At 41.7% G+C, this 21915-nt stretch overlaps 1 protein-coding gene and 2 long non-coding RNA genes across 3 annotated transcripts; 2 read left to right on the top strand and 1 right to left on the bottom strand.

The window, feature by feature from the left end:
* The first annotated feature begins 12097 nt into the window (after positions 1-12097).
* LOC131689540 (uncharacterized) lies at positions 12098-13089 on the top strand. Its single transcript, XR_009305415.1, has 4 exons — positions 12098-12160; positions 12231-12537; positions 12628-12792; positions 12845-13089. It is a non-coding gene; the product is annotated as an uncharacterized LOC131689540 (long non-coding RNA).
* A 96-nt stretch (positions 13090-13185) lies between these two features.
* LOC131689543 (uncharacterized) lies at positions 13186-13970 on the top strand. The gene is made up of 3 exons (XR_009305417.1): positions 13186-13395; positions 13546-13844; positions 13909-13970. It is a non-coding gene; the product is annotated as an uncharacterized LOC131689543 (long non-coding RNA).
* Positions 13971-15168: 1198 nt separating this feature from the next.
* On the bottom strand, positions 15169-15519 carry LOC131687803 (hemiasterlin resistant protein 1-like). The gene has a single exon (XM_058971895.1). It carries the CDS (start codon positions 15517-15519, stop codon positions 15169-15171), a length of 351 nt encoding a protein of 116 aa, XP_058827878.1.
* Between the last annotated feature and the right edge of the window lie 6396 nt (positions 15520-21915).

The following is a 21915-nucleotide window of genomic DNA, read 5'->3' as shown; positions in this document are numbered from 1 at the left end:
TATCCACTATTCCCCATAAAGTTTGCCCGAACCGAATGTCCGCCTGGTTCAATTCGAATAGACCACAACGACCCGAAAGGGTTGCTTATCATTTCTGAGAGCCGGTGTGCTTGGTCGTGTTTAATGATCATAAGAACAAGTCCTGAATAATTAACTATCTCTTAGGTGCCAGTCCTGCATTCCTTTCCTGAACTAGCCTCATACCCACGATCAAAAGAGTCGACAACTAATAGGATCCACATGTCCCCCACCCAGGCGAATTAAAATGCAAGTAGGAGCACATATCTACCAACCAGTCAAGAAGACTTCCGAATCAATGAGAATGGACCATGCCAGTCGAAGGCCACAGGCCCAACAGCATCTCGTACAGTTCCTGGAATTAAGAATTTTTTTAGTGCTACTTACAGACTTCATTTCAATGGTAGTTTTATTCTCTCATGTTAAACTCGCTTGCCGCTGCTCATCTCCGGCATTTCGACGCCATCGGTCGACTCATAGCAAGGATCTATCGGATTCTCAATTTCCTTCGGAATTCATATGTCAGACGCTCAAGGAGCTCTACTGGCTCGAATATCAACTATCTGAAGCGAAAAAGACATTATTTACCATATGAAATATAAGTCCTCTTATAGGGCTGTTTGTCGATTCTAGCGCAGAAACGCTAATGATGTGACCATCAAGAATACGTCAGACAACCTCAATTGACCCCCTTTGACACCAGTTTGGCATTACCAAGCCGTAACGCGGGTAGCGGCGTGAAAACTGCCGAGTAGGAGTTGAGAACAGCTTGAAGCAACATCTGATGCTGCTCCAAATGTATGTGATATCCAAGACTGACTTGGATAGTTCCATCCAGCCTAGTTTGCATACCTTACATAACTAGACTCACTGTTCTCCATTCACCCACAGGTTCTCAAAGAAATATTGGAAGAGAACAAATTTCACACTGTTAGGTTGATGTTTTATGGAAAATGTGCTCAACATCCTAGTAAAGTTCAGCTGGAAATAAACTGGAATTCTGGCTGGTTCCAGTTCGCATTCCGGCTCTAGTGATACAACCGATTCTAACTAGAATCGGTTGTGTCACTGTACGAGATGGCGCCTTTTTTATTCACAAAATTCCACTTTTTTCAGAACAATTCTTACTCAAGTCGCTAGAATCAACCGATCTCAACAAATGAATTGTCAGTTACATCCCTAAGCTAATGGAAAACGGAACCACCGCTGTAATCGTTACCTTGGACTTTTTGGAAACTGCCATGCGCTAGTACCCGGGTCCAAGTGGTCCATCAAAAAATCGTATCGAAGAATATCTCTTCTTCTTGGTAGACAACGAAGATCCCCTAGTTGTGGACCGCACCGGAAATTGTTTGCTTTTGTTACAGCAACGGGGCGGGGACTACAACGGCAATCTGCAAAAGAAGACCTGGGAAGTGTATCAGTGCACAGTGGTCCGAATTCACAATTTAGGAAGACAAAAATGTTTGTGGCTAAACCTTATGTTTTAGAGCTATGATGTCTTCAGGACAAATAATCAGTATTGATTAGGCCATCTCCAGATGTAGATGGTATTAGGGTAGCTCTTATTGTTAGGGTGCTTCAAAAATTATTTGCTGATTGTGAGGAGATAGAATATTGCAGTCTTCAGCAACATTGTACAGGAACTTACACCAAGCAACTTTGCCTACAAAGGTTTTTATTTTATAGCTATTTTAATTGAGCAACTTAGGGTGTTCCTAACAAAAACAATTTTTTTGCTCTAACTTTTTTATTTTTTATTTTTCATAAACGGTGTCTTCAGATAACTTGTAAAGCTTATCGAGACAATTTTTTTTCATAATAGAAGAATTCAGATATCACCTTTAGAACCGAAGTTATGAGTAATATTCAATAAAAATAGGTCCTTTTAAAATATTTTTATCTAAAATTGGGGCCAATAAAAAAAATTTCTTCTTCTTGCATTTCAAAGAGAATACTTTCAGGCATGTTTTGAAAAAAAAATGCGAAGGTGATATTTCTGAAAAAAATTTGAATGGAGTTTGAAAATTGTGCTTTTACTACCGAAAATTCCCCATACAGAGTCAAAATTTCTCGAATGGGCCACCCAAATTGTCACATTTTTGATGGAAGATCCAATTTTTTGGTAGTATGTGGCATTGCAAAACCAAATCAAGATGGACACCTAAAAAAAATTTATTTTACCTTAATATCATAGGTTAACAGACATAACACTTTGAGGAAATTCGTTCAAAAAATATCGATCCGCGAATTTTACTAGAAAACTAGCTCCACCTTTCGTACACGGCCCCAACCATTAATTTACAAAAGGTTTATCCCTCAGGCTCAGGTACAATTTTTCATTAGTGGTCTATCCCCCGTATACTTGCGCATATCGTCGCTGTTGTCCTATCTTACTAGACAAGAGCCATTTATCAACATAATTTATCTCAAATATTACGTAGACCGGTTGACTATGTTGCGAGTTTTTACTATAAATGTAAACAAAAGTCGCACTCACACGTGTCATAGGTGTGTATTGATGACAAAATTTGTATGGCGTGTCACAATCGTGCATGAAAAATTTTCCATAGAAAAAAATCATTAATTTATTAACTTTTATTCATATCTTTGACTATATTTGGTCTATAAACAATCGGTGAGGTACATTTTGAAAAAAATGTGTCAGGTAATCAAAAAAAAAAATACTTATTTTTAGTTACAGTGCTACATTTCTTAAACTGCATTTTTCTCAGAAATTGTTTATTTTTGTTTCGAAAATGATTGTGCCATTGTGTTTCTCAGATAGTTTTACACATAAAAATATCCCGAGTGTCTGGAAGACAGCATCTATTACACCGATCCACAAGGCAAGTAGCATCCACGATGTTGAAAATTATCGAGCCATTTCAATTTTGAGCTACTTACCGAAAATTTTTGACAGCCTCGTTCATGATTTGCTGTACCCGAATCATTTCCGAGCGGCAGCATGGATTTGTGAAAAAACGTTCGACGAGTACTAATCTTATGGCGTACGTTTCGACACTTAGTAGCGCGCTTGGAAAACGTCAGCAGGTTGATGCCGTTTACGTTGATTTTGCAAAAGCGTTCGATAGGGTGCCTCATTTGTTAATCGTGACCACATTTGAGCGCATGGAACTTCCTAAGTGGTTGACACGGTGGATAATGTCATACCTCACCGAGCGTAGTGCATTTGTGCGCATAGATGAAACGAGATCATCTCCGTTTGTGATAGAGTCGGGTGTGCCTCAGGGTAGTCATTTGGGCCCGCTACTGTTTATTTTATTTCGTAAACGATTTGTGCTCCGCTATACAGTCTCCTAAGTATATGTTTGCTGATGATCTGAAATTTTTCCGTGTAATTGCGTCGGCAGTCGATTGCTGTGCTATTCAAGCTGATATTGATATGCTGCTAAATTGGTGTACTCATAACGGGATGGAAGTAAATGTGTAAAAGGGCAATGTGTTCTGTCGAAACAGGCACGTCCTGACATTTGATTATAGAATGGCAGAAAGCAGTATCAACCGAGTTAATACGATAAAGGACCTAGGCATTCTCATCGATAACAAACTAAATTTCGCGCAGCACATTGCAATGACTACAGCCAGGGCCTATGCCGTGCTGGGGTTCATTAAACGAAACACGCAGCAATTCAGCGATATTTATTGCCTAAAAACGCTATTTTGTGCACTCGTGCGTAGCATCCTGGAGTACGGCGTGCTTGTGTGGGCACCCTATCATGCTGTTCAAATTAATCGCATCGAACGAATTCAGCGTTGTTCGTTACGCTCTGCGGTTACTACCTTGGACTGATCCTATTCGTCTACCGCCCTATGAACATCGATGCAATCTTCTACGTTTGCCAACTCTTGCAAGTCGGAGGATAATGCTGCAACGGCTCTTCGTGTTCGACCTTCTGGAAAACAATATAGATAGCCCGGAGTTGCTGAGCCAGCTCCGATTCAACGTACCACCTAGACCCACCAGACGAACTGATTTCTTTCGGTTACCGATGTATCGTACTCTTTTTTCACAAAACAATCCGTTTAATGTATGCTGTCGTAATTTTAATGATGTAGCTGACAAGTATGATTTTAACATTACTAAGACTACCTTTAAACATAGAATTATTATTAATTAAGGAACTGTCTGTACGAGAAAATCGAAGACCAGTATAAATAAATAAAAAAATCTTATACATCAAGATAACTGGAGCCAATGCACAGAAACAGTCATTTGAAGCAAAAAATTAAAAATTTCTCAGCACGTTTCTCACTACATCTCAGTAACCAAGCAGAATGTTAACATTCTGAAAACGCGACTTTGTAGATATTTTTTAGACAAGTGATGTGGCATATCTAACTAAGTTTACCCCAAAATGGCGTTTGTTATAAGATAACACAACATATCAGTGGCACCATAATCTCAAATGCGACCACAGTCCCAACTAAAAATGACCAGTAAAGCGAGTGAAGAATTATGTTCGAGTTCTATGTGTGTTAGTCTAAGATAATATTGACATTTGAAGTTTTTAGCCCGCTTATTTTTAAAATTTTACTACGGGCGACCTAATTAAATTTTAACGAACTAATCAGCAATAAAATTGTCACAGATTGTTCGTGATTTTTTCTAATCCGAAAAAATTAAATTTTGCAGATTTTTTTTTCGTTCGAAAAAAATGTCACATATACTACTGTTTGTACCTAACAACATGCCGTCGATAAAAAAGATGGTCCGCCATTTACATTATTCTAAATTAAATGTAGGGACGAGCACTTCGGTTCTAAAGGTGATATCTGAATTCTTCTATTATGAAAAAAATTGTCTCGATAAGGTTTACAAGTTGTCTGAAGACGCCGTTTATGAAAAATAAAAAATGAAAAAGTTAGAGCGAAAAAACTGGTTTTGTTAGGAACACTCTAAGTTGCTCAATTAAAATAGCTATAAAATAAAAACCTTTGGAGATACAACTATGACGTCTTCGGCAAAGTTACTTGGTGCAAGTTCCTGTACAATATTGCTGAAGACTGCAATATTCTATCTCTTCACAATCAGAAAATAATGTTTGAATCACCCTAACAATAAGAGCCACCCTAATACCATCTACATCTGGAGATAGCCTAATCAATACTGATTATTTGTCCTGAAGACATCATAGCTCTAAAACAGTGCTGTGCAAACTGGTCGACACAAATCACGATCTGCTGGGAAAAGTCTTTGTCTACACGCCGGAACAGTACGATGTTGTTGAAAATCTGTAACACCTCAAGTTTCCCGAACTTGTGGTAGACGAGGAACCGATTGCTGGGTAGTGAATATACTATTGAAGCGATTTCTTACTTGAAAAGAGCCATAAATTCTTAATGTGATTCTCCAAGGGCATGCAATCAGTTGCCAGACTATAACACGAAAGTCTATCCAGGAGAATCTGGCTCTCAGGATGTTTCTGTCCCAGATTCAGGAGTAAATGTTGAAAGTTTCGGATGCTTCGATACTGGTGTTGAAGTCACATATGCTACCGTATGAGAATCTAGTGACGGATCTGTTTGACCAGTGCTTGAAAGATACACTGACCGTGTATGTATGTCAAAGGTAGAATGAAGTCGTTTGTGGCACTCCGGGCTAAAGTTTACGAGAGCATAGAGCTCTAGTAGAAGAAAATGCCGTCAAGGACATGATGGTGGCTGAAAATAAGGTGCTGAATTCTATCGTCTCTACAAAAACAGCATTTGATGAGGACAGTCCGCCAATAAGGTTTGAATATTCAAAACCAATGAACCGAAAGCATCGGGTGAAGTCTAATCAATCGCTCGGGTTGAAGAGATCACCATAAAAGAGGATAACTGTCCGGCAGTTTGTCTATAAACGGGACGACGATGAGCATGAAGCGAATTCAATGCTGGCGAGCTGCACAAATTGGCAAGTGATAAGACGACAAGTGCATGCGATTCACATTGACTCGGACGACGATGATGATGAATATGAAATAGTACCGAAAACGGGGAAGTGTCTGAAAAATATCCAGAGCAAAGTAAAACATCGGTCACAGAGAATATCGAGTCGAGCGATGACGTACAGATGTTGGACGAATCAGACCTGGAAACATCAACACAGTTACCAGCAAGCTTCCGTGCTGATCGGTTGATACATCTCGAACGTGTTAATATCGAAAGTTTGCTCACGAACCAAACTATACGTTTTATTTTTCTACTCTCATTGGTGCTTTCAATCACAGTGCTTTTGCAATCGACGCGAGTGTGTTTCTCTGTGATGCGGGAAAATACATTTCGCGTGGACTATTCACAGTTCCCGAAACACCTTTCCCATGATGTGATCCTGAAATTCATTGGGAAGGAACTCAATCTCACGCGCGAAAACGTGCTTCAGATCCAGCCAAGCAGGAGGCTGGGATGTACCTTCGTAAAGGTCAACAGCCTTACCCTGGCTGAGAAAATCGTGGAAGAACACGATGGCAAACACGAGTTCGTTTTCGATAGTAAATCGTACAAACTGCGGATAACCATGGAGGACGGAGCTGTGGAAGTACAAATTTTCGACCTTCCCGAAGACATCACCAGTGAACAAATCGCTGTCTTCCTCGCCGAGTATGGTGAGGTTCTCAACGTTCGTGACCTCCTGTGGGATAATCGCTACGATGCCTTCGAAGGCGTGAAGACTGGTGTTCGTGTTGCTCAGATGGTGGTGAGGAAGAACATCCCTTCACTCGTCACGATCCAGGGGGAAGATACTGCGGTTGGTTACAAGGGGCAGCGACAAACCTGCCTACACTGCCGCGAATTTGCACACATTGGCATCCCATGTGTGCAAAACAAAAAACTGCTCGTGCAGAAATTGGCAGCCGATCGATCGTATGCAAATGTCACGAAAATGTCAGTCCAACAAAAAGGACCGGCAAAACTGAACAAGCCGAAGCTGGCCGACGCACAACTACCGTCGGGGTCGAAGCCCTTGATACGAGACTCGGGTCCACTAGTACAACCGTGTGAACCTATCGAGACACGGTCTCTAGTCACCCAGCAGAAAAATATAATGCCTCCCCCCACCGCGCCAGTAGCGGCTCAACAGAAAACCTCGGCAGCGTCCACAACCAACCAACCGGCGACCGTAAACCCATTCGGCAACGTCGGCCTACAACGCAAAACTGATGGCAATGAAACAGACAGCACACAAGCATCTCATGCTTCAGCTGCTAGCCGACGCTCACGAAGGCTACCGCTGGGGAAAAAATGCGGCATGGTGACGAAGACCTCACCACCACCGAACACGGACGCATCCAGATTTCCGATGAAGAGATGTAAGCAATGGTGGACTACATCAGCTATAATATTGGAACTATTAACATCAGCACGATCACCAATACAACCAAACTAAACGCCCTTCGCACTTTCGCTCGCTCGATGGATCTTGACATCATATTCCTACAGGAGGTTGAAAACGAACAGCTCACCTTAACCGGCTACAACGTTGTCTGCAACGTCGATCATGCGAGGAGGGGAACGGCAATTGCTCTCAAAGAGCACATTAAATTCTCGCACGTAGAAAAGAGCCTGGATGGGAGATTACTCACCTTACGTGTAAACAACATCACACTGTGTAACGTGTATGCCCCGTCGGGATCTGCTCAACGTGCCGAGCGAGAGCAGTTTTTTAACACAACGATCGCTTACTATCTTCGTCACAACACTACACACACCGTTCTAGGAGGCGATTTTAACTGCGTGCTACGGGCATGCGACGCGACGGGGAGCAACTCTAGTCCTGCTCTACAAGCCACCGTCAAGTAGCTGCATCTTCACGATGTGTGGCAGCAGCTCCGACCACGCGAGATCAAATACACACACATCACGCACAACTCTTCTTCCCGACTCGATCGCCTATACGTGAACGCAGGCCTTCGAGATCAGCTGAGAACGACTGCTGCCCATGTCTGCTGTTTCTCAGATCACAAAGCCGACACTGCGAGAATTTGACTTCCTCTTCCCGACAGAGCACATGGTCGTGGTTTCTGGTCCCTCCGTCCTCATCTCCTTACCGACGAAAACATCGGCGAGCTTCAAATACAGTGGCAGTATTGGACTCGCCAGCGTCGAAATTTTCCGTCATGGATGGAATGGTGGCTGTCGTGTGCAAAACCTAAAATAAATTTTTTCTTCCGATGGAAATCAAAAATTGCGTTTGATAATTTCTATCGCGAGCAGCAGCGACTTTACGGTTTACTACGGCAGGCATACGACAGCTACCATAGCAACCAGTCAATGCTGACCACCATCAACCGGCTGAAGGCAGAAATGCTTTCACACCAGCGGCGCTTCTCTGAGATGTTCGTCAGAATCAACGAGACGTACGTGGCGGGTGAGCCGATCTCAACCTACCAGCTGGGAGAGCGAGAGAGGCGAAGAACAACCATCGAGCGACTACGAAACGAGAGAGACGAAATCATTAATGATTCGGTCACCATACAGAATCACATGGTCGAATACTTCACCGGCCTGTATGCGCGTGGCGAAGTGGAACAACAAGAAGACGACGGCCCCTTCCAGTGCGAAAGAATCATCCCAGAAAATGATGCTACTAACGAAGCCACAATGAATGAAATAACGACGGCTGAAATCTTGTCGGCCATCCGTACAAGTGCATCCAAAAAATCACTCGGTCCTGATGGACTGCCAAAAGAATTTTATCAGCGAACGTTTAACGTCATCCACCGAGAGCTGAACCTAATCATGAATGAGGCTATTCGATCCAATTTTCCCGCACAGTTCGTTGATGGGGTGATCGTATTGGTGAAGAAACGCGGTTCGGGGGATACTGCGCGTGCATACAGGCCGATAAGCTTAATCAACTGCGACTACAAAATCCTCTCTCGAATCTTGAAGCAATGACTCCAAAATGTTCTTCGATCTCACAGCCTGTTGACTGACTCACAAAAGTGCTCAAACTCTACCAGGAACATCTTTCAGGCCACCCTGGCACTAAAAGATAGAATTGCTCAGCTGAAAACGAACAAGCGGAGAGGCAAACTGGTGTCGTTCGACCTCGATCATGCATTCGATAGGGTAAACCACCATTTTCTGTTCCACACCATGCGCGCGCTGGGATTCAACACGGCTCTGGTTGAGCTGCTTTTTCATATAGCAGCAGCGTCTTCGTCTCGACTGCTAATAAACGGACACCTCTCCGCACCCTTCCCCATACAGCGATCAGTCCGTCAAGGTGACCCACTAGCTATGCATCTATTTATTATTCAGCTTCATCCGCTACTGAAACGATTGGAACAGGTGTGTGGAGCAGACCTAATCGTCGCATACGCAGACGACATCAGTGCCATCGTCAGCAACGCAGAGCAGCTGAATGAAATGTGGGCTTTATTCAGGCGGTTCGAACAAGTCTCAGGAGCCCGTCTGAATGAAGCGAAAACAACGGCAATTGACGTTGGACTGACAACGCATCCCATAACAGTGTCATGGCATCGTACAGAAAGCAGCATCAAAATACTCGGTGTGATTTTCGCGAACTCAATCCCATTAATGGTGTCCTTAAACTGGGACATTCTCGTGACAAATTTTGCTCGATTGGTCTGGATTCACTCGCTGCGTCGTTTGGCTCTACACCAAAAAGTAACGCTGTTGAATACTTTTATATCTTCAAAAATGTGGTACATGGCAGCCAACCTTCATCCAAAAACGGCGAACGTAGCTAAACTAACTGCTACCATGCGCTCTTATCTATTTCGCGGCTTTTGTGCGACGGTACCGATGCAACAACTGGCGCGTAGTAAAGAAGACGGCGGCCTAAACCTGCAGCTACCGGCGATAAAATGCAAAGCACTGCTAATTAATCGCCACCTACACGAGATCGAATCCCTTCCCTTTTATAGTTCCTACCTCAACTCAGCGAATCCTCCCCAAGCAACTTCTCTTCCTTGCCTAAAAATTATCATTGACAATATTACAACCCTTCCCTTCCAAATTCGCCAACACCCCTCCGCCGATCAAATTAGTCGATTATATATTGAACGAACCGACAGAGCTAAAGTTGTAGTTGCCAGTCCCGGGGCAAATTGGAGGCGAATATGGAGGAATATATCCTCCCGTGGGCTACTGCCTGATCAGCGCAGTGTCTTATATATGTGGGTAAACCAGAAAGTACCACACAGGCGCTTACTACACACCATGAGACGAGCAGATGGAGAAAATTGTATTCACTGTGCCAGTCGAAACTATACAACACAGATTCTTTCAATGTGTACGAGTGCGTGATGCCTACACACTGTTTCGGCAAAAGCTGCAGATACTGATTGGAGCACGGCACATCCCATATGATGAACTGCTAAGGCCTTCGCTAGAGCGAATTGAGGCAACAACGAAAACAATGATGCTGAAATTGTTGTTTTGTTACATTTCTTTCATTGAAAAAAATCAAGAAAATAGGGTAGATGTAGATAATTTGAACTTTTACTTTCAAACCCAGTGTTGAAATTGTACTATTAAGTTAAAACTTTTAAACTAAACAAGAATTGACAAATAAACGTATTTTATATAAAAAAAAACAGTCAAAAAGACCGTTTCACTGACGCCGTGTGTTCAAAAACGTAGGTCGAAAGCAGGACCACATGCTGAAGATTCTGATGTTAGTAAAAAGCATCCAAAAGTTATGGATCGCATCGTTCGCGTCGAGGTAAGTTTGTATGGTACATGCTTCTTTTCATGAAACATTTCAGTTCAAGATTTGAACTACAATGCTTTTTTGTATATTGCTTACAATTATTTTTATTTTTATTTCTTCCACAGATATCGAGTTAGTAGGCCACTATAGACCTTTCTCGTCAAAAAATTTTATATGCAGAACAGCTTCCGTTTTCATCGCTGGATCAATTCTGAATACTGTCACGTTAATTTGGTGTCTCTAACTATTGAAAAAATCAAAAATTCTTCGAGCTGCCCATTTTACTCTGTATTCCCCTGTCCTATTTTACCTCGATTCTCCATACTTTTTCACCATTTGGATGAACTTCGAGTGGGGAATATGAAATAAAGTTACGGCGGGTAGCCTATAACATAGTTCCAGTAGCCTACCGCTAGCCGGCATCTGTTTTAATCTGGCTATTCGCCGTTTCGTTTACTGGGTATTAACTCCAAGAGTTCATTCCAATTTGTCAAAAACATTGTTTTGACGTAGATGAACCCCAAAACAGTGTTGCAGAATATACCGATTTATCGATATCTAAACCGATTTTTAATTTCAATACCAATAATGTTACTAAAAATACCGATTTCTTTTTTCTTACCAAAAAATCACGATTTTCATATAATAAGATATAATAAGATCAATATTATTACGTATGGGCCTTTTTAGAAAATGTCTTCACCTTTCCACATCAAATCATCCGGAAATTGATTCAGCAATCTGCCAGGTTACAAAAAAAATACAAATATGTTAATACGGAATGCTCTGACGATTTTTTGAGGACACATTTTATGACCCAGGTACACCCATAAAGGTACACTGTCAGAGTGACAGCATACTTTGATGAAATTGTGCTAAAACTGGCTGCACTGATAGATTTGTTTTTGATTGTTTGACACTTCTAAATATTTTAGTTTTCTGCAGAAAAAATCTCAGAAAACTAACGACTGATTTTTGTCGACGTCGGGCACCAGTTACAGTTACAGTTTGAAATTATATCTCACCTCGGATGAACGCGCCCGTTATGTGTTACCCCGCAACAGCTGACTTAACTGATTGTTCAAATCCTCGAATTTATCCTGCTCGCTGTCGTTCATGTTTTTATTACTTTCCCCTAGTTCTACACAATCATTAGCCATTGGATCGGTTCGTGATTTTAGGGAATAGTAAACGTTATGAAAAAATCCATTGTATAATATAATTATAGTGTATAGTTCATGAATCCGAAGTGGTTCAAAAGGATGTCGCTGTACAGATTCAGAGCGGCCGCTTCCAGCTCAGCAAAAGTGAAAGCCACTTGACGGTTAAATTCGTAGTGTGTCCGCTGATAGCGCTCGGGGACAGAAAAATCTCATAGGTCAGAGTCGCTTCCGACTTTGTTACCGTCAACATTAAACACAACAGCAAGATACTTGGAAAGGACTTTCTCGTTCGGTAAGTTTTTACCATAAGCTTCCCCCTGCAACATTATTTTTCATGTCTGGATGTCCTTGTTGATTTACAGAACAAACATAATGGAAGCGTATTCTACACGCACATATTCACTCGGGCCAACCGTGTGACTCATTTGGAAAAAGGACTCATCGTCGGTTTCATGGCAGCGAAGTGAGCAGACAAAAAAGGCATCGTTTTTTTTTTTCCACATGATCGTTCTGAGCAAAATTCAGCGATTTGCCAGGCATAAACCACCGATGAGACAGTACCCGTTCGGATTCAGGACGTTTTCCCATACATTGTACCCGGTCGAAGCGATGGCAAGCGATGCAGATAACTGGGTCAAAAAGGCGGAGGTTCTGGGAATTTCTGCACTCGTAAGTGTTTTTTTTGTCATAACCACCTAAACTATTTTTGGAGCCATCATTGTTCCATGGGATTTAAATTTTCCTTTTCAATAAAAATAGGTTAGCGATCTGAGTATGACCAAGGACAAGGAATCAGAACCGGCGACTGACAGTCCAGAGAAAGAGAATGCGGAAAAACCTTCTAGTCCATAGCTCCTGAAGAAAAACGAGCTGAAGCGAATATGGAGAAACAGCTTCCTCCACGGAAAATGCAGAGGCATGCAAGTAAGTCGAAGTATTTAGTGTCAGCTTTAAAATTACCCGATTAATCTTTTAGCGCGGCGGATGCAAGTTTGCTAATTGAAATTATTCGCAAAGATCTAGTAGAATTAAAACTGGAGGTGCTGCGAAACGATCCTTTTTCGACGCTATACTCGGTTAAAACTATCGACGCTTTGCACCTGATGCCGGAACTGCCCACCCCGAGAGCAGATGAGCGCTGGGGAATGTTTTCAGCCACCTGGAGGAGGAAGTTCAGCGCGGAAGAAATGTTACCAGACTTCGCCGATCTGGTATCTGGACTTTTTTGATGATCTCATAGAGATTGAGTGTGCAGATGGGCGTTTAAAGTTCTGGGAGGGAACGACTGTTAACTTTTAGGTAAATTGTTTGGAGTCATTTGTTTTTTATTACAACTATTGACGGACGTTTCATTGCAGGATATATATGAAGCTGAAAACAACCACAACAATGGGGTAACTAACATAAACCTCGCCGGTGACAAAGTGATAGTCGCACGGTTGAGTGAACGAATCGATTTTCTGAGACTGGAAACGTACACGTAAGGTTTTCAGATCGATTGGGGATTTACGTCTGCATATGGGCGAAGTAAGTTCTATGTTTCAAGCAATTTTTTAAGCTCACCTAGGGCGCAGACAGATTTTACTTGTTCTTTTAAAATACTGTATATTCTAAGTCATTTAATTTTCAGTCTGTAATGAGTATGTCATCAAGTGCCTTAATTCTTTTTCTTTTTAGCCCACGTACGCAGCGGTTCGGCAGCTCAACATCACGCATCCGAGGAGGAGCTTCGATGCATCCTGGAGTTTCACCAGCAGGGTCACCGGTGACATGTTTGGAAGTGGCGGGCGGTACAGTCATTACTGGCAGCCAGGGCCACACTGTTAACGTGTTCCGGCTTGATAGCCACCTATTGCAGTTCACCCTAAACGGCCATTGCGGTCCTATCACATGTATTTTCATAGACCAGTGGCAGGCCGAGATAGGCGCATCTGGTTGCCAGGATGGTGTGCTATGTGTGTGGGACTTGATACGGGGTATGTCAGCCAAATTTACGGTATGGCCTAAATCTACATAATTAAATTGATTGGTTATTTATAGGTGCCTGTATGTACAAAATTGAAGCCCATGACGACATGACGTCGTACTTGCCTGTTCCCCGAGTTACGCAATATCGCTCGGACTGAACGAACGAATACGGTTTTGGGATAGATTTCAGGGTCAGCCGCTCAACACCATGACCGTCAGTCATGCATATTCATCGCTTGTGATGCTGACGCTTCTGAACGAAGCCATTGCTAGCACGAGTTTTTGATTTGGAAGGATAGTTGCTGAGGACCATTCTCACAATAGTATAAAAGTTCTAACCTCAAAAACAGACAACAATAAAATGTATTTCTTTCAGAGTTTATAATATCCATTACACGATCAAATGCGCTGATGGGTTAGGCTTTGGATTCGGCTATATTCCATCGTCATTGAAGCTAGATCATAGAATCATGTTAATTTGACAGACTGCAAGTGTTAGTAGCACAAACAGCTAGCAGCCCAGCTAGTATTGTTCTTTCTGCTTGCAACCAACCTGGTTATATTGATGTCAATGCTAAATTCGCTGTTGCAGCTGTATGGTCGCTATACTGTTCCATGTGTTATGGGATTCGCTATTAACATGGGACAGTTATGCTTAGAGCACCAGATTCTAAAAGCGACCGATTTTGGCCAATCACTGGAGACAAAATCACGCGTAACAATTAATAATAAATTAAATTTTTGCTGAGTAATTTTTGTTGTACATGAATAAAACATACCGATTGTCTCGTTACCTATGCTGCCGTGATCCGCATAACAGTCCCATTTGGGTTTCCTATGCAGATGGGACAGTTATGCGTATCACGGCAGTATGGCTAAATAACCATTAGAAAGGTTATGAGCTTATGTTATCGCATTTTATAATCATTTATACTACGTAACAATTAATAATAAGTTACATTATTGCTGAGTATTTTTTGTTGTACATGAATAAAACATACCGATTTCCTCGTTACCTATGGCTAAATAACCATTAAAAAGGTTATGAGTTTATTGTTGTCGCATTTATAATTATTTATACTACTTTCAAGTGATCGATTTTAAAGATACGACTCGCACTTTAAGCACCACTTCACCGCGCCATCAAAATAAAAATGTCATACTCCTAATGAACTAATATTTATTAAAATATTTACTAAATAAAAATATAGACCTGATAGTTCGTTTGCAAAAAAACACCGAAGCACAGTGAGTTGGTGTTAATGCTCTATCTGTGATCCTATAGTGCTGCAGGATTTGGCCAACATTTATACTATTTTTATTCAATCAACTTTAAGGAAAATGTATCACGTGAACGCTATATATATGGACTTCTATACTTGGTAATTGTTTCGAATCACACTCGACCTGGCCTTGTGTACAAGATATTTGCTTGATCTCCCACGAGCATGGTCCTGCCGGAGTGTTTGCCTCGCCCGATACCGGGGCAGCCTGTCCTAGCGAGGCTGCCTCTTGTGAATCGGAACCGCTGAACATTCCGATGAGGGCATGTCCAACGGTGTTACCGACGAAGCCGATCGCTACACTACCAGCAGTAGCTGCGATTTGAGCAATTAATCCAAAGGCCTGGTTGGGAGCTACCATTGGTGCAGCGACAGCCGAGTGTGACGCAGACTGGACCATCGGCTAACTCGATTCCGGCGAGGTGGAGCGGCTGCAACTGGTGCGGACCTATATTGCGATGTATATAATTTCAAGGATTACTAGAGATTACCAATTACCAGAGATCATCAAAATGTTTTGTGGCTAATGTTGTAATTTAGCAAAAAAACAAAACAAGTTAAATTGATCGCAACAAATAAAATCGCTTTCCTCAACGAACCGTGGACAAGAAAAATCTAAATGCCAAATTTAATGGAACATTGCCTAATGACGTCAAATAAAAATGAAAGCCTAGCGAGCTTGTTAATACAAGATATTCGCATTTAAAAGTAAACCAAATCAAGTTTCTCATACTGTGGTCGAATAAAAAAAAAATCTAAGCCTATGTAAACAAACTCTGCGAAATGTCAAAAAAGTGAGGTTAAACATTTTCATCCAATGCATCCAATGTTCTACAACGAGAGGTTCATTTTAGTTTGTTTACATTGCTAATGAATTTTGTACTGCGATTCACCACTTCATTTACCGCGTTGCCAAGAACTTAAGTGAAAATATTCAAAACAGTGCTGCCCAAACGCACATTTTAAGTCCCACCATTCTTGCTGAGGTGAAAAAAATATTCAACATTCTTGCATATTTCAAATTTTAAAAAATCATTAAAAAATCATGATAGCTCCTAAAAATCTCATTTTTACGGAAATGTTCTTATAATTGTGTAATCTTTCGATTAAAAATAAGAAAAACAGGTGTTAGGTCTGACGAGAAAGGTCTATTGCCACGCTTGTCTGATGATCGCCTGCTGCAAGGGCCAGTACAAATTCGCGCAATACCTGCTCTTGCTTAATAAAGACGTAATCCGACGCAGCGGAAAAGAAAACAATTGCACGATTGTATCGAATTTGGTTCGCTCAAAATTCTCCAACTACCGAGTCAATACGGTGCTAAATTGAATGTAAATACTAAATTGAATTGTATTGCTAAATTGAATGTAAATACCTATGGTGCGCATCCTTCAACCATATTCTGATAATTGATTTTTCTCTTGTCCTGGTTGATTTTACAGGTACAACACTTCTCCTGGCGGGTGTGACTAGACACCTCTCGATTTTGGAAGAGAAATTCGCAGCTTGGTGCACCTAACGTGTATAAGAAACGTGTTGGTGCATACTCTTTTTGGAAACGAGCATTGGAAGCCAGGTTGTTACTCTGCGAGAACGAGTCCCTGCCTACAACTGGGCACAACGATCTCAATGCGCTGGAAGACTTGGTGATACACCCAGACGAGATCAATATGTAGCCGTTGCTTATACGCTGATTCTCGGGCCAGTCTATCAACCCGGATACTAGCTAAAATATTCGCTTCCAACCTACTGTATATACAGACCCGCTCAAGGCTGGCTGCCAGACGGCTGCCTCACGCCTGCCAGCGGCCCAAAAATGGCTGGTAGACACTCTGGTGTATGGTTGCCTCGCGGCTGCCAGAAATACAACTCAATCGATACAGCCGAAGAGACTACGATTCAGTTTTCGTTGTTTCAACATCCAATGAGATAGTCCCATCTCCAATTGTTGATGTTGTCCTTTCAAAAGAAAAGTATTCACATTAATTCAAGAGCAATGCATGTCTCGTCATACCTACCATTTCGCGTATTTTGGTTTTCTCATTATTTTTGGTAAATTTTCTTGTGGATAACAATTAAGTGAATAAAAAGAAGTCAATTTGTTTACCCGTTATACCAGACGGCCCCTTAAGGACACGGCAAATAAGTTACGAAGAATTTAAAACTAAAATTGGAATCGGCCGATAGATATTTCGGCAATCCTATTCACTGCAAGTTTTTGGTAAAACATGATTTCGGGATTATTTACGTTTAAAGTTTCGCGCCACGCTCACGTAAAGGAACAGCGCTACAACTTTGCTTCTACTGCTTAAACATCTATAAACATACAGATTTTCAGATACTTGCTTAAGAATCTGTACTTTAAGATAAATGAATATAAAAGATCGACTTTTTGACCGACCTCATCATATATAATCCGAAACCCAATAATAGGCTCATTACCCTACATGCAAATAAGCAAATCAATTGTAAAAAATCCTGAAAGTACCAGGACACAACATGTGGTTTAATTGGATCAAAACGTAGTGTGCCTTGTCCGTTTTTTGAAAAAGCGTGATATGATCGAGACAAAACCGTGATATAATCGAGGGTGATATAAACGAGTATTGATATAATCGCATAGTGATACAATCGAAACATTTCTGTACCCACATGAGATAACGATCATTGCGTAGTCTGACCAGTTCATTAAGAGGCACAGTTTACAGAAAAAGGAAACAGAAAAATATTTTGCTGACGAAAATGGTGGAAATCTCATTCTCTGCTTACACTGCCCATAAAAGCATAAGAGTCCCATATGGATTTTTGACGAAAATGAGTTATCTGTTGGATTGTATTCTGTATCACCACTGAATCACAATGAACAAATAAGATTACCAGGTTTGTTATAAAAATAGCGAAAAAAATACCAAAATATGGTTGTCCCTAAAGGGACTAGAATAACAAAGAGACGCCATCTTAATTCAGTGAAAACAACTCAACTAGCAACCAGGCTACAGGTTACAGGAAACACTGCAAATGTGCAAGCCTCACCAAACTTGTTTGTTGTTATTTCGTTTGTTTCTTCTAACCAATATAAAAATCCGATGCGACTTCTGGTCTGCTGAGTTCCTCGACCAGCTAAAACATAGTTATATCCGCAGGAATCGTATTTTGCAGCAGCAAAACCATATTAGGCCAAAATTTATTATTTGCATCATTTGCTATTCGTTACCCTCATGCTGAATTTCGTGCTCCCATAAAATCAAGCCCTTTTCTCTTTAGCGTTTCTAAACAAGATGGTATTCTAACAAATTTGGTTTGAGGATATAATTTTTATCTTTAAAATCTTTAGTAATTTTAATGAATTGCATAACAATACTTCCTTAAAAACAATGCCACATAATGCTAAACATTTGCGATTGACAACTCTCTTGTTCGTTTGGAATGACATTGACAGTAAAATTGGAATTCCAAACGGAACATGGCGTCTCTTTGTTATTCTAGTCTCTTTAGTTGTCCCATCCATAAGGCTCGATGAGAATGTAAATCTTCAATAGTGTTTTTCTCGGCTTGCTGTTTTTCAATATAGGACTCGTATGCTTTTATGGGCAGTACATGTACTTGAGATAACTTTGTCTAACGCAGCTGGAGAAGATTCTGGTAGTTTAAAGCAGCATCCCTATAATGCAGCTGATGCATACACAAATTACACCGATAAACCCACGAAATATTTCACACTGAGCTCCAACTATTGATTCTTATGTTGCGCAGGCCTGGCAGCACTTTTTTCATTTGTTGATTCTTACGTTGCGCTGACCTGGCAGCGTACTCCAGGTTTCAGACACACAAATACCAATACGTTAGGAAATGAACAATTTGCCCACGGCTTACATATACTAGGCTGGCTCGTTTAACTGTAAACATTTGACGAGCGCGCGTCCTAGAAATCGTCGGCGAAAACAATTACATGAAATTTATATATTGTTTGCTGCTAACGAATGATCGACACCTGATAAATCACAAGGAAGCTATGCCGATGTCCAATACATTTGCTGTGAACAGAAAGTTACGTTGGGATATGTTTTCTATGGCATGCAGCCAAATTCCGGATTTACGCTAATAATCACATAGATGCACTGATTATCCACTGTGTCTAGTGTAATTACGGCGTAATTTACGTCAAGAATCCATTGCACACTATTTTTTCCACCATAAGAGCTCAAATATTGTCAATTAACAACTTTCGAGAAATTCGTTTGTTTATCTCAACGATTTCTCTGACGTCACCGAAAACTGTCAATTCGCGGAGTAACAGCCTCGTTTCTGTGAGCCGTGCAATTGGCCCACCTTTCTCTTCTATACTTCTTAGGCGCGTTTGACATTTCAATCTACGGTGCACGCTAATCGCAGAATGATTATTTACTGAGATTAAAAACTTTTTCGTTCACAGATGGCATTACATTTATATCCTTTGTGATTCGCATGGGATTTACAGGAGTGGACTAAAGAGACTAGAATAAACCAACCGAGGGACAACTTGACAGATAGTGTTTGTTTCATATATTTACCATTGATTTGATGGTGGCGCTAATATGCCTTCTCTGTACGAGTACCACGAAAAACGAAACGAAAAAATTTCAAGAGAAAAGCGTGCTTCGTTACGTGTGTTATGAACGCCGTCAATGCAGCCAGAACAACATTCAGAAAAAGCGTATTTCAAAATGTGGATAGAGAAAACTATTATTAGAGAATAAATTTATCCCTAACTGGAAACCACACTTATGTTTATTACCTTCACCAACAGGCCCCTTGGCCCCAATGGTGGTTTTTTATCGCTTTTATCGCATTCCGCGTCCGGTCGAAGTCAAAGGCCGGCGCCACACTGTTAAAAATTCACTGTAGTCCGATAACAGCGCTCTGGCAACCATAGCTGGTTCTCCTAAACAGAACTCGCAGAAGAGAGTAGAGCTCGAACGCGGGCTTGAAGATTCAGATGTCCGAGGATTGTAGGGCAATCCACTCTGGCAGAGAGTAAGTCCGAGACGAACAAGGCTCGAGAGCAATCCCTCCGAATGCTGAGTGTATCGAGGTGTATTAGCTGGCAACGGTTTTCATAGCTCGGCAGCTGAAATCTGTTTCGCCATGGGAGATGCCGAAGGGCGAAGCGTATGAACCTGAGTTGAACAGCCTCGATTCTGTCCATCCCGTTCTGGTAGTACGGATTCCAAACAGCCGAACAATATTCTAACGTTTGCGACGGCGATATAAAACCGTCGAATAGTGCCGGCCCGTGGTTCGGGCACTAGTGAAGTGAGTGGTGTTGGTTCGCCAAAGTGGGACAGCTAACCGTAAAGGAGCATTCTCGCGTCCCCGGCTAAAATCCAAGGAACCGTACATCAACCGTTCTAGCTATAAAGGATAAGTCGAACGAGCCTAGCTCTCCTCTATAGCTAATCGCCAAGGAGAACGAAGCAGGGCGGACAAAGGTTCCCCCTGGGAAGCGCACTGCGGTGACTTCCGGGATCGCTTGCGGCGAGCGAGTCGATCCGGCGATAATTCGCCAACGTCGCTAGGGAGGTTCTCCCTAGCTAATTGTCAAGGACTACTGCCGGAGCAGCCAATGATCCAACGAGAACGCGGTCGTTGTTGTCCCGGCCTGTCGGAAGAAACCGCCTGCATTTCCGCCCGCAAAATTGAAACAGCAGCAGTAGCAGTTACGTGGAGAGTTGGAGGACAATAAATGTCGGTAAATTTAGTAAATTACTTGTTTGTTTACTTATGTTATTTGTTGTTAAGAGAATCCGAAATTCCGGTAGAGACACCTAGGCCGCCCTGAAAAGAAGGGTATGCCGGGCAAACAAGAACCCGAGTAATGAACAAACTTCGACTTACATTTGGCGCACAGCGCAAAACACACTGAAAAAAATATTTTCCTATTTTGGAAAATAGTTTTTTCTTCCGGAGTGTGGGGTGCTTCTACTAAATCTAGGATTTTCGTAGAACAGTCGGTGAGGTTTCTTCCGCAATATTGTTCTGCGGTCGTATTGTTTATTTATATTTTTTTGGTATATTTATTTGATTTTTTGTATTTTCCTTTTTGCCCGAATTTGTGGATTAAGTTGTTTGTGTATGGTCTGCCGGACGAGTTGTTTGAAAGTTATCGTCATTCATTTGATCGTGGTGGCTAATTGCCTTGAATTCTCAATCCGACATTTTTGGAGCAGCTTGATTTCCTGAAATTTTAAGGGAATCGTTAGTGGGCGAAAAATTCAGAAATTTTACCGTACCAGTAGTTACATGCTTTGTGTCTTGTCTCTTCCAATATAGTGCAAGTTATGATGGCGTTGGAGAAATTCAACCAAGCGTGTGTGTTCATGCGCGTCGATCATTTACATTTCGATGAGCTGGATTTTGAGTTGCAATCGAAGCATTTTTATCTCTCCTGATTCGGATCTTTCGGGTGTCCAGCGGCAGCTGCGTCTTCGGGGAATTTTGTCGCATGAGCGGTCGTCTCGGAGGGAATTAGTCCGTAATTTCCGGGGTGATGTGGGCGAAGAAAAGGAGATCTGCGAACAGGCCGCACTTCCTCCCAACAACCAAGAAGGGAGGATGGAGAAATTTTGGGAGATTTGCTGAGTACAGACGTACCTGCAATTCCACAGGGATCCAATCCTTCCGATAACCAAGGATCTCTTTCTAAACAGCTCGTAAGAGACGACCTGTTGCGTGTCTTGTGCAAGATGAGGGACGAGATTCGACAATTATGACAGCAATCCGACGATAATAGAGCCCTAGCGTCTCAGGGGTCTGATGC

The sequence above is a fragment of the Topomyia yanbarensis genome, chromosome 3 (assembly GCF_030247195.1).
Source record: "Topomyia yanbarensis strain Yona2022 chromosome 3, ASM3024719v1, whole genome shotgun sequence".
NCBI lineage: Eukaryota > Metazoa > Arthropoda > Insecta > Diptera > Culicidae > Topomyia > Topomyia yanbarensis.
The sequence above is the reverse complement of the archived record's forward strand: the minus strand, read 5'-3'. Positions and strand labels throughout refer to the sequence as shown.

Excerpts from the sequence above, each read along its gene's own strand:
- LOC131687803 (XM_058971895.1), bottom strand. The coding sequence starts at position 15,519 with ATGGTCCAGTCTGCGTCACACTCGGCTGTCGCTGCACCAATGGTAGCT.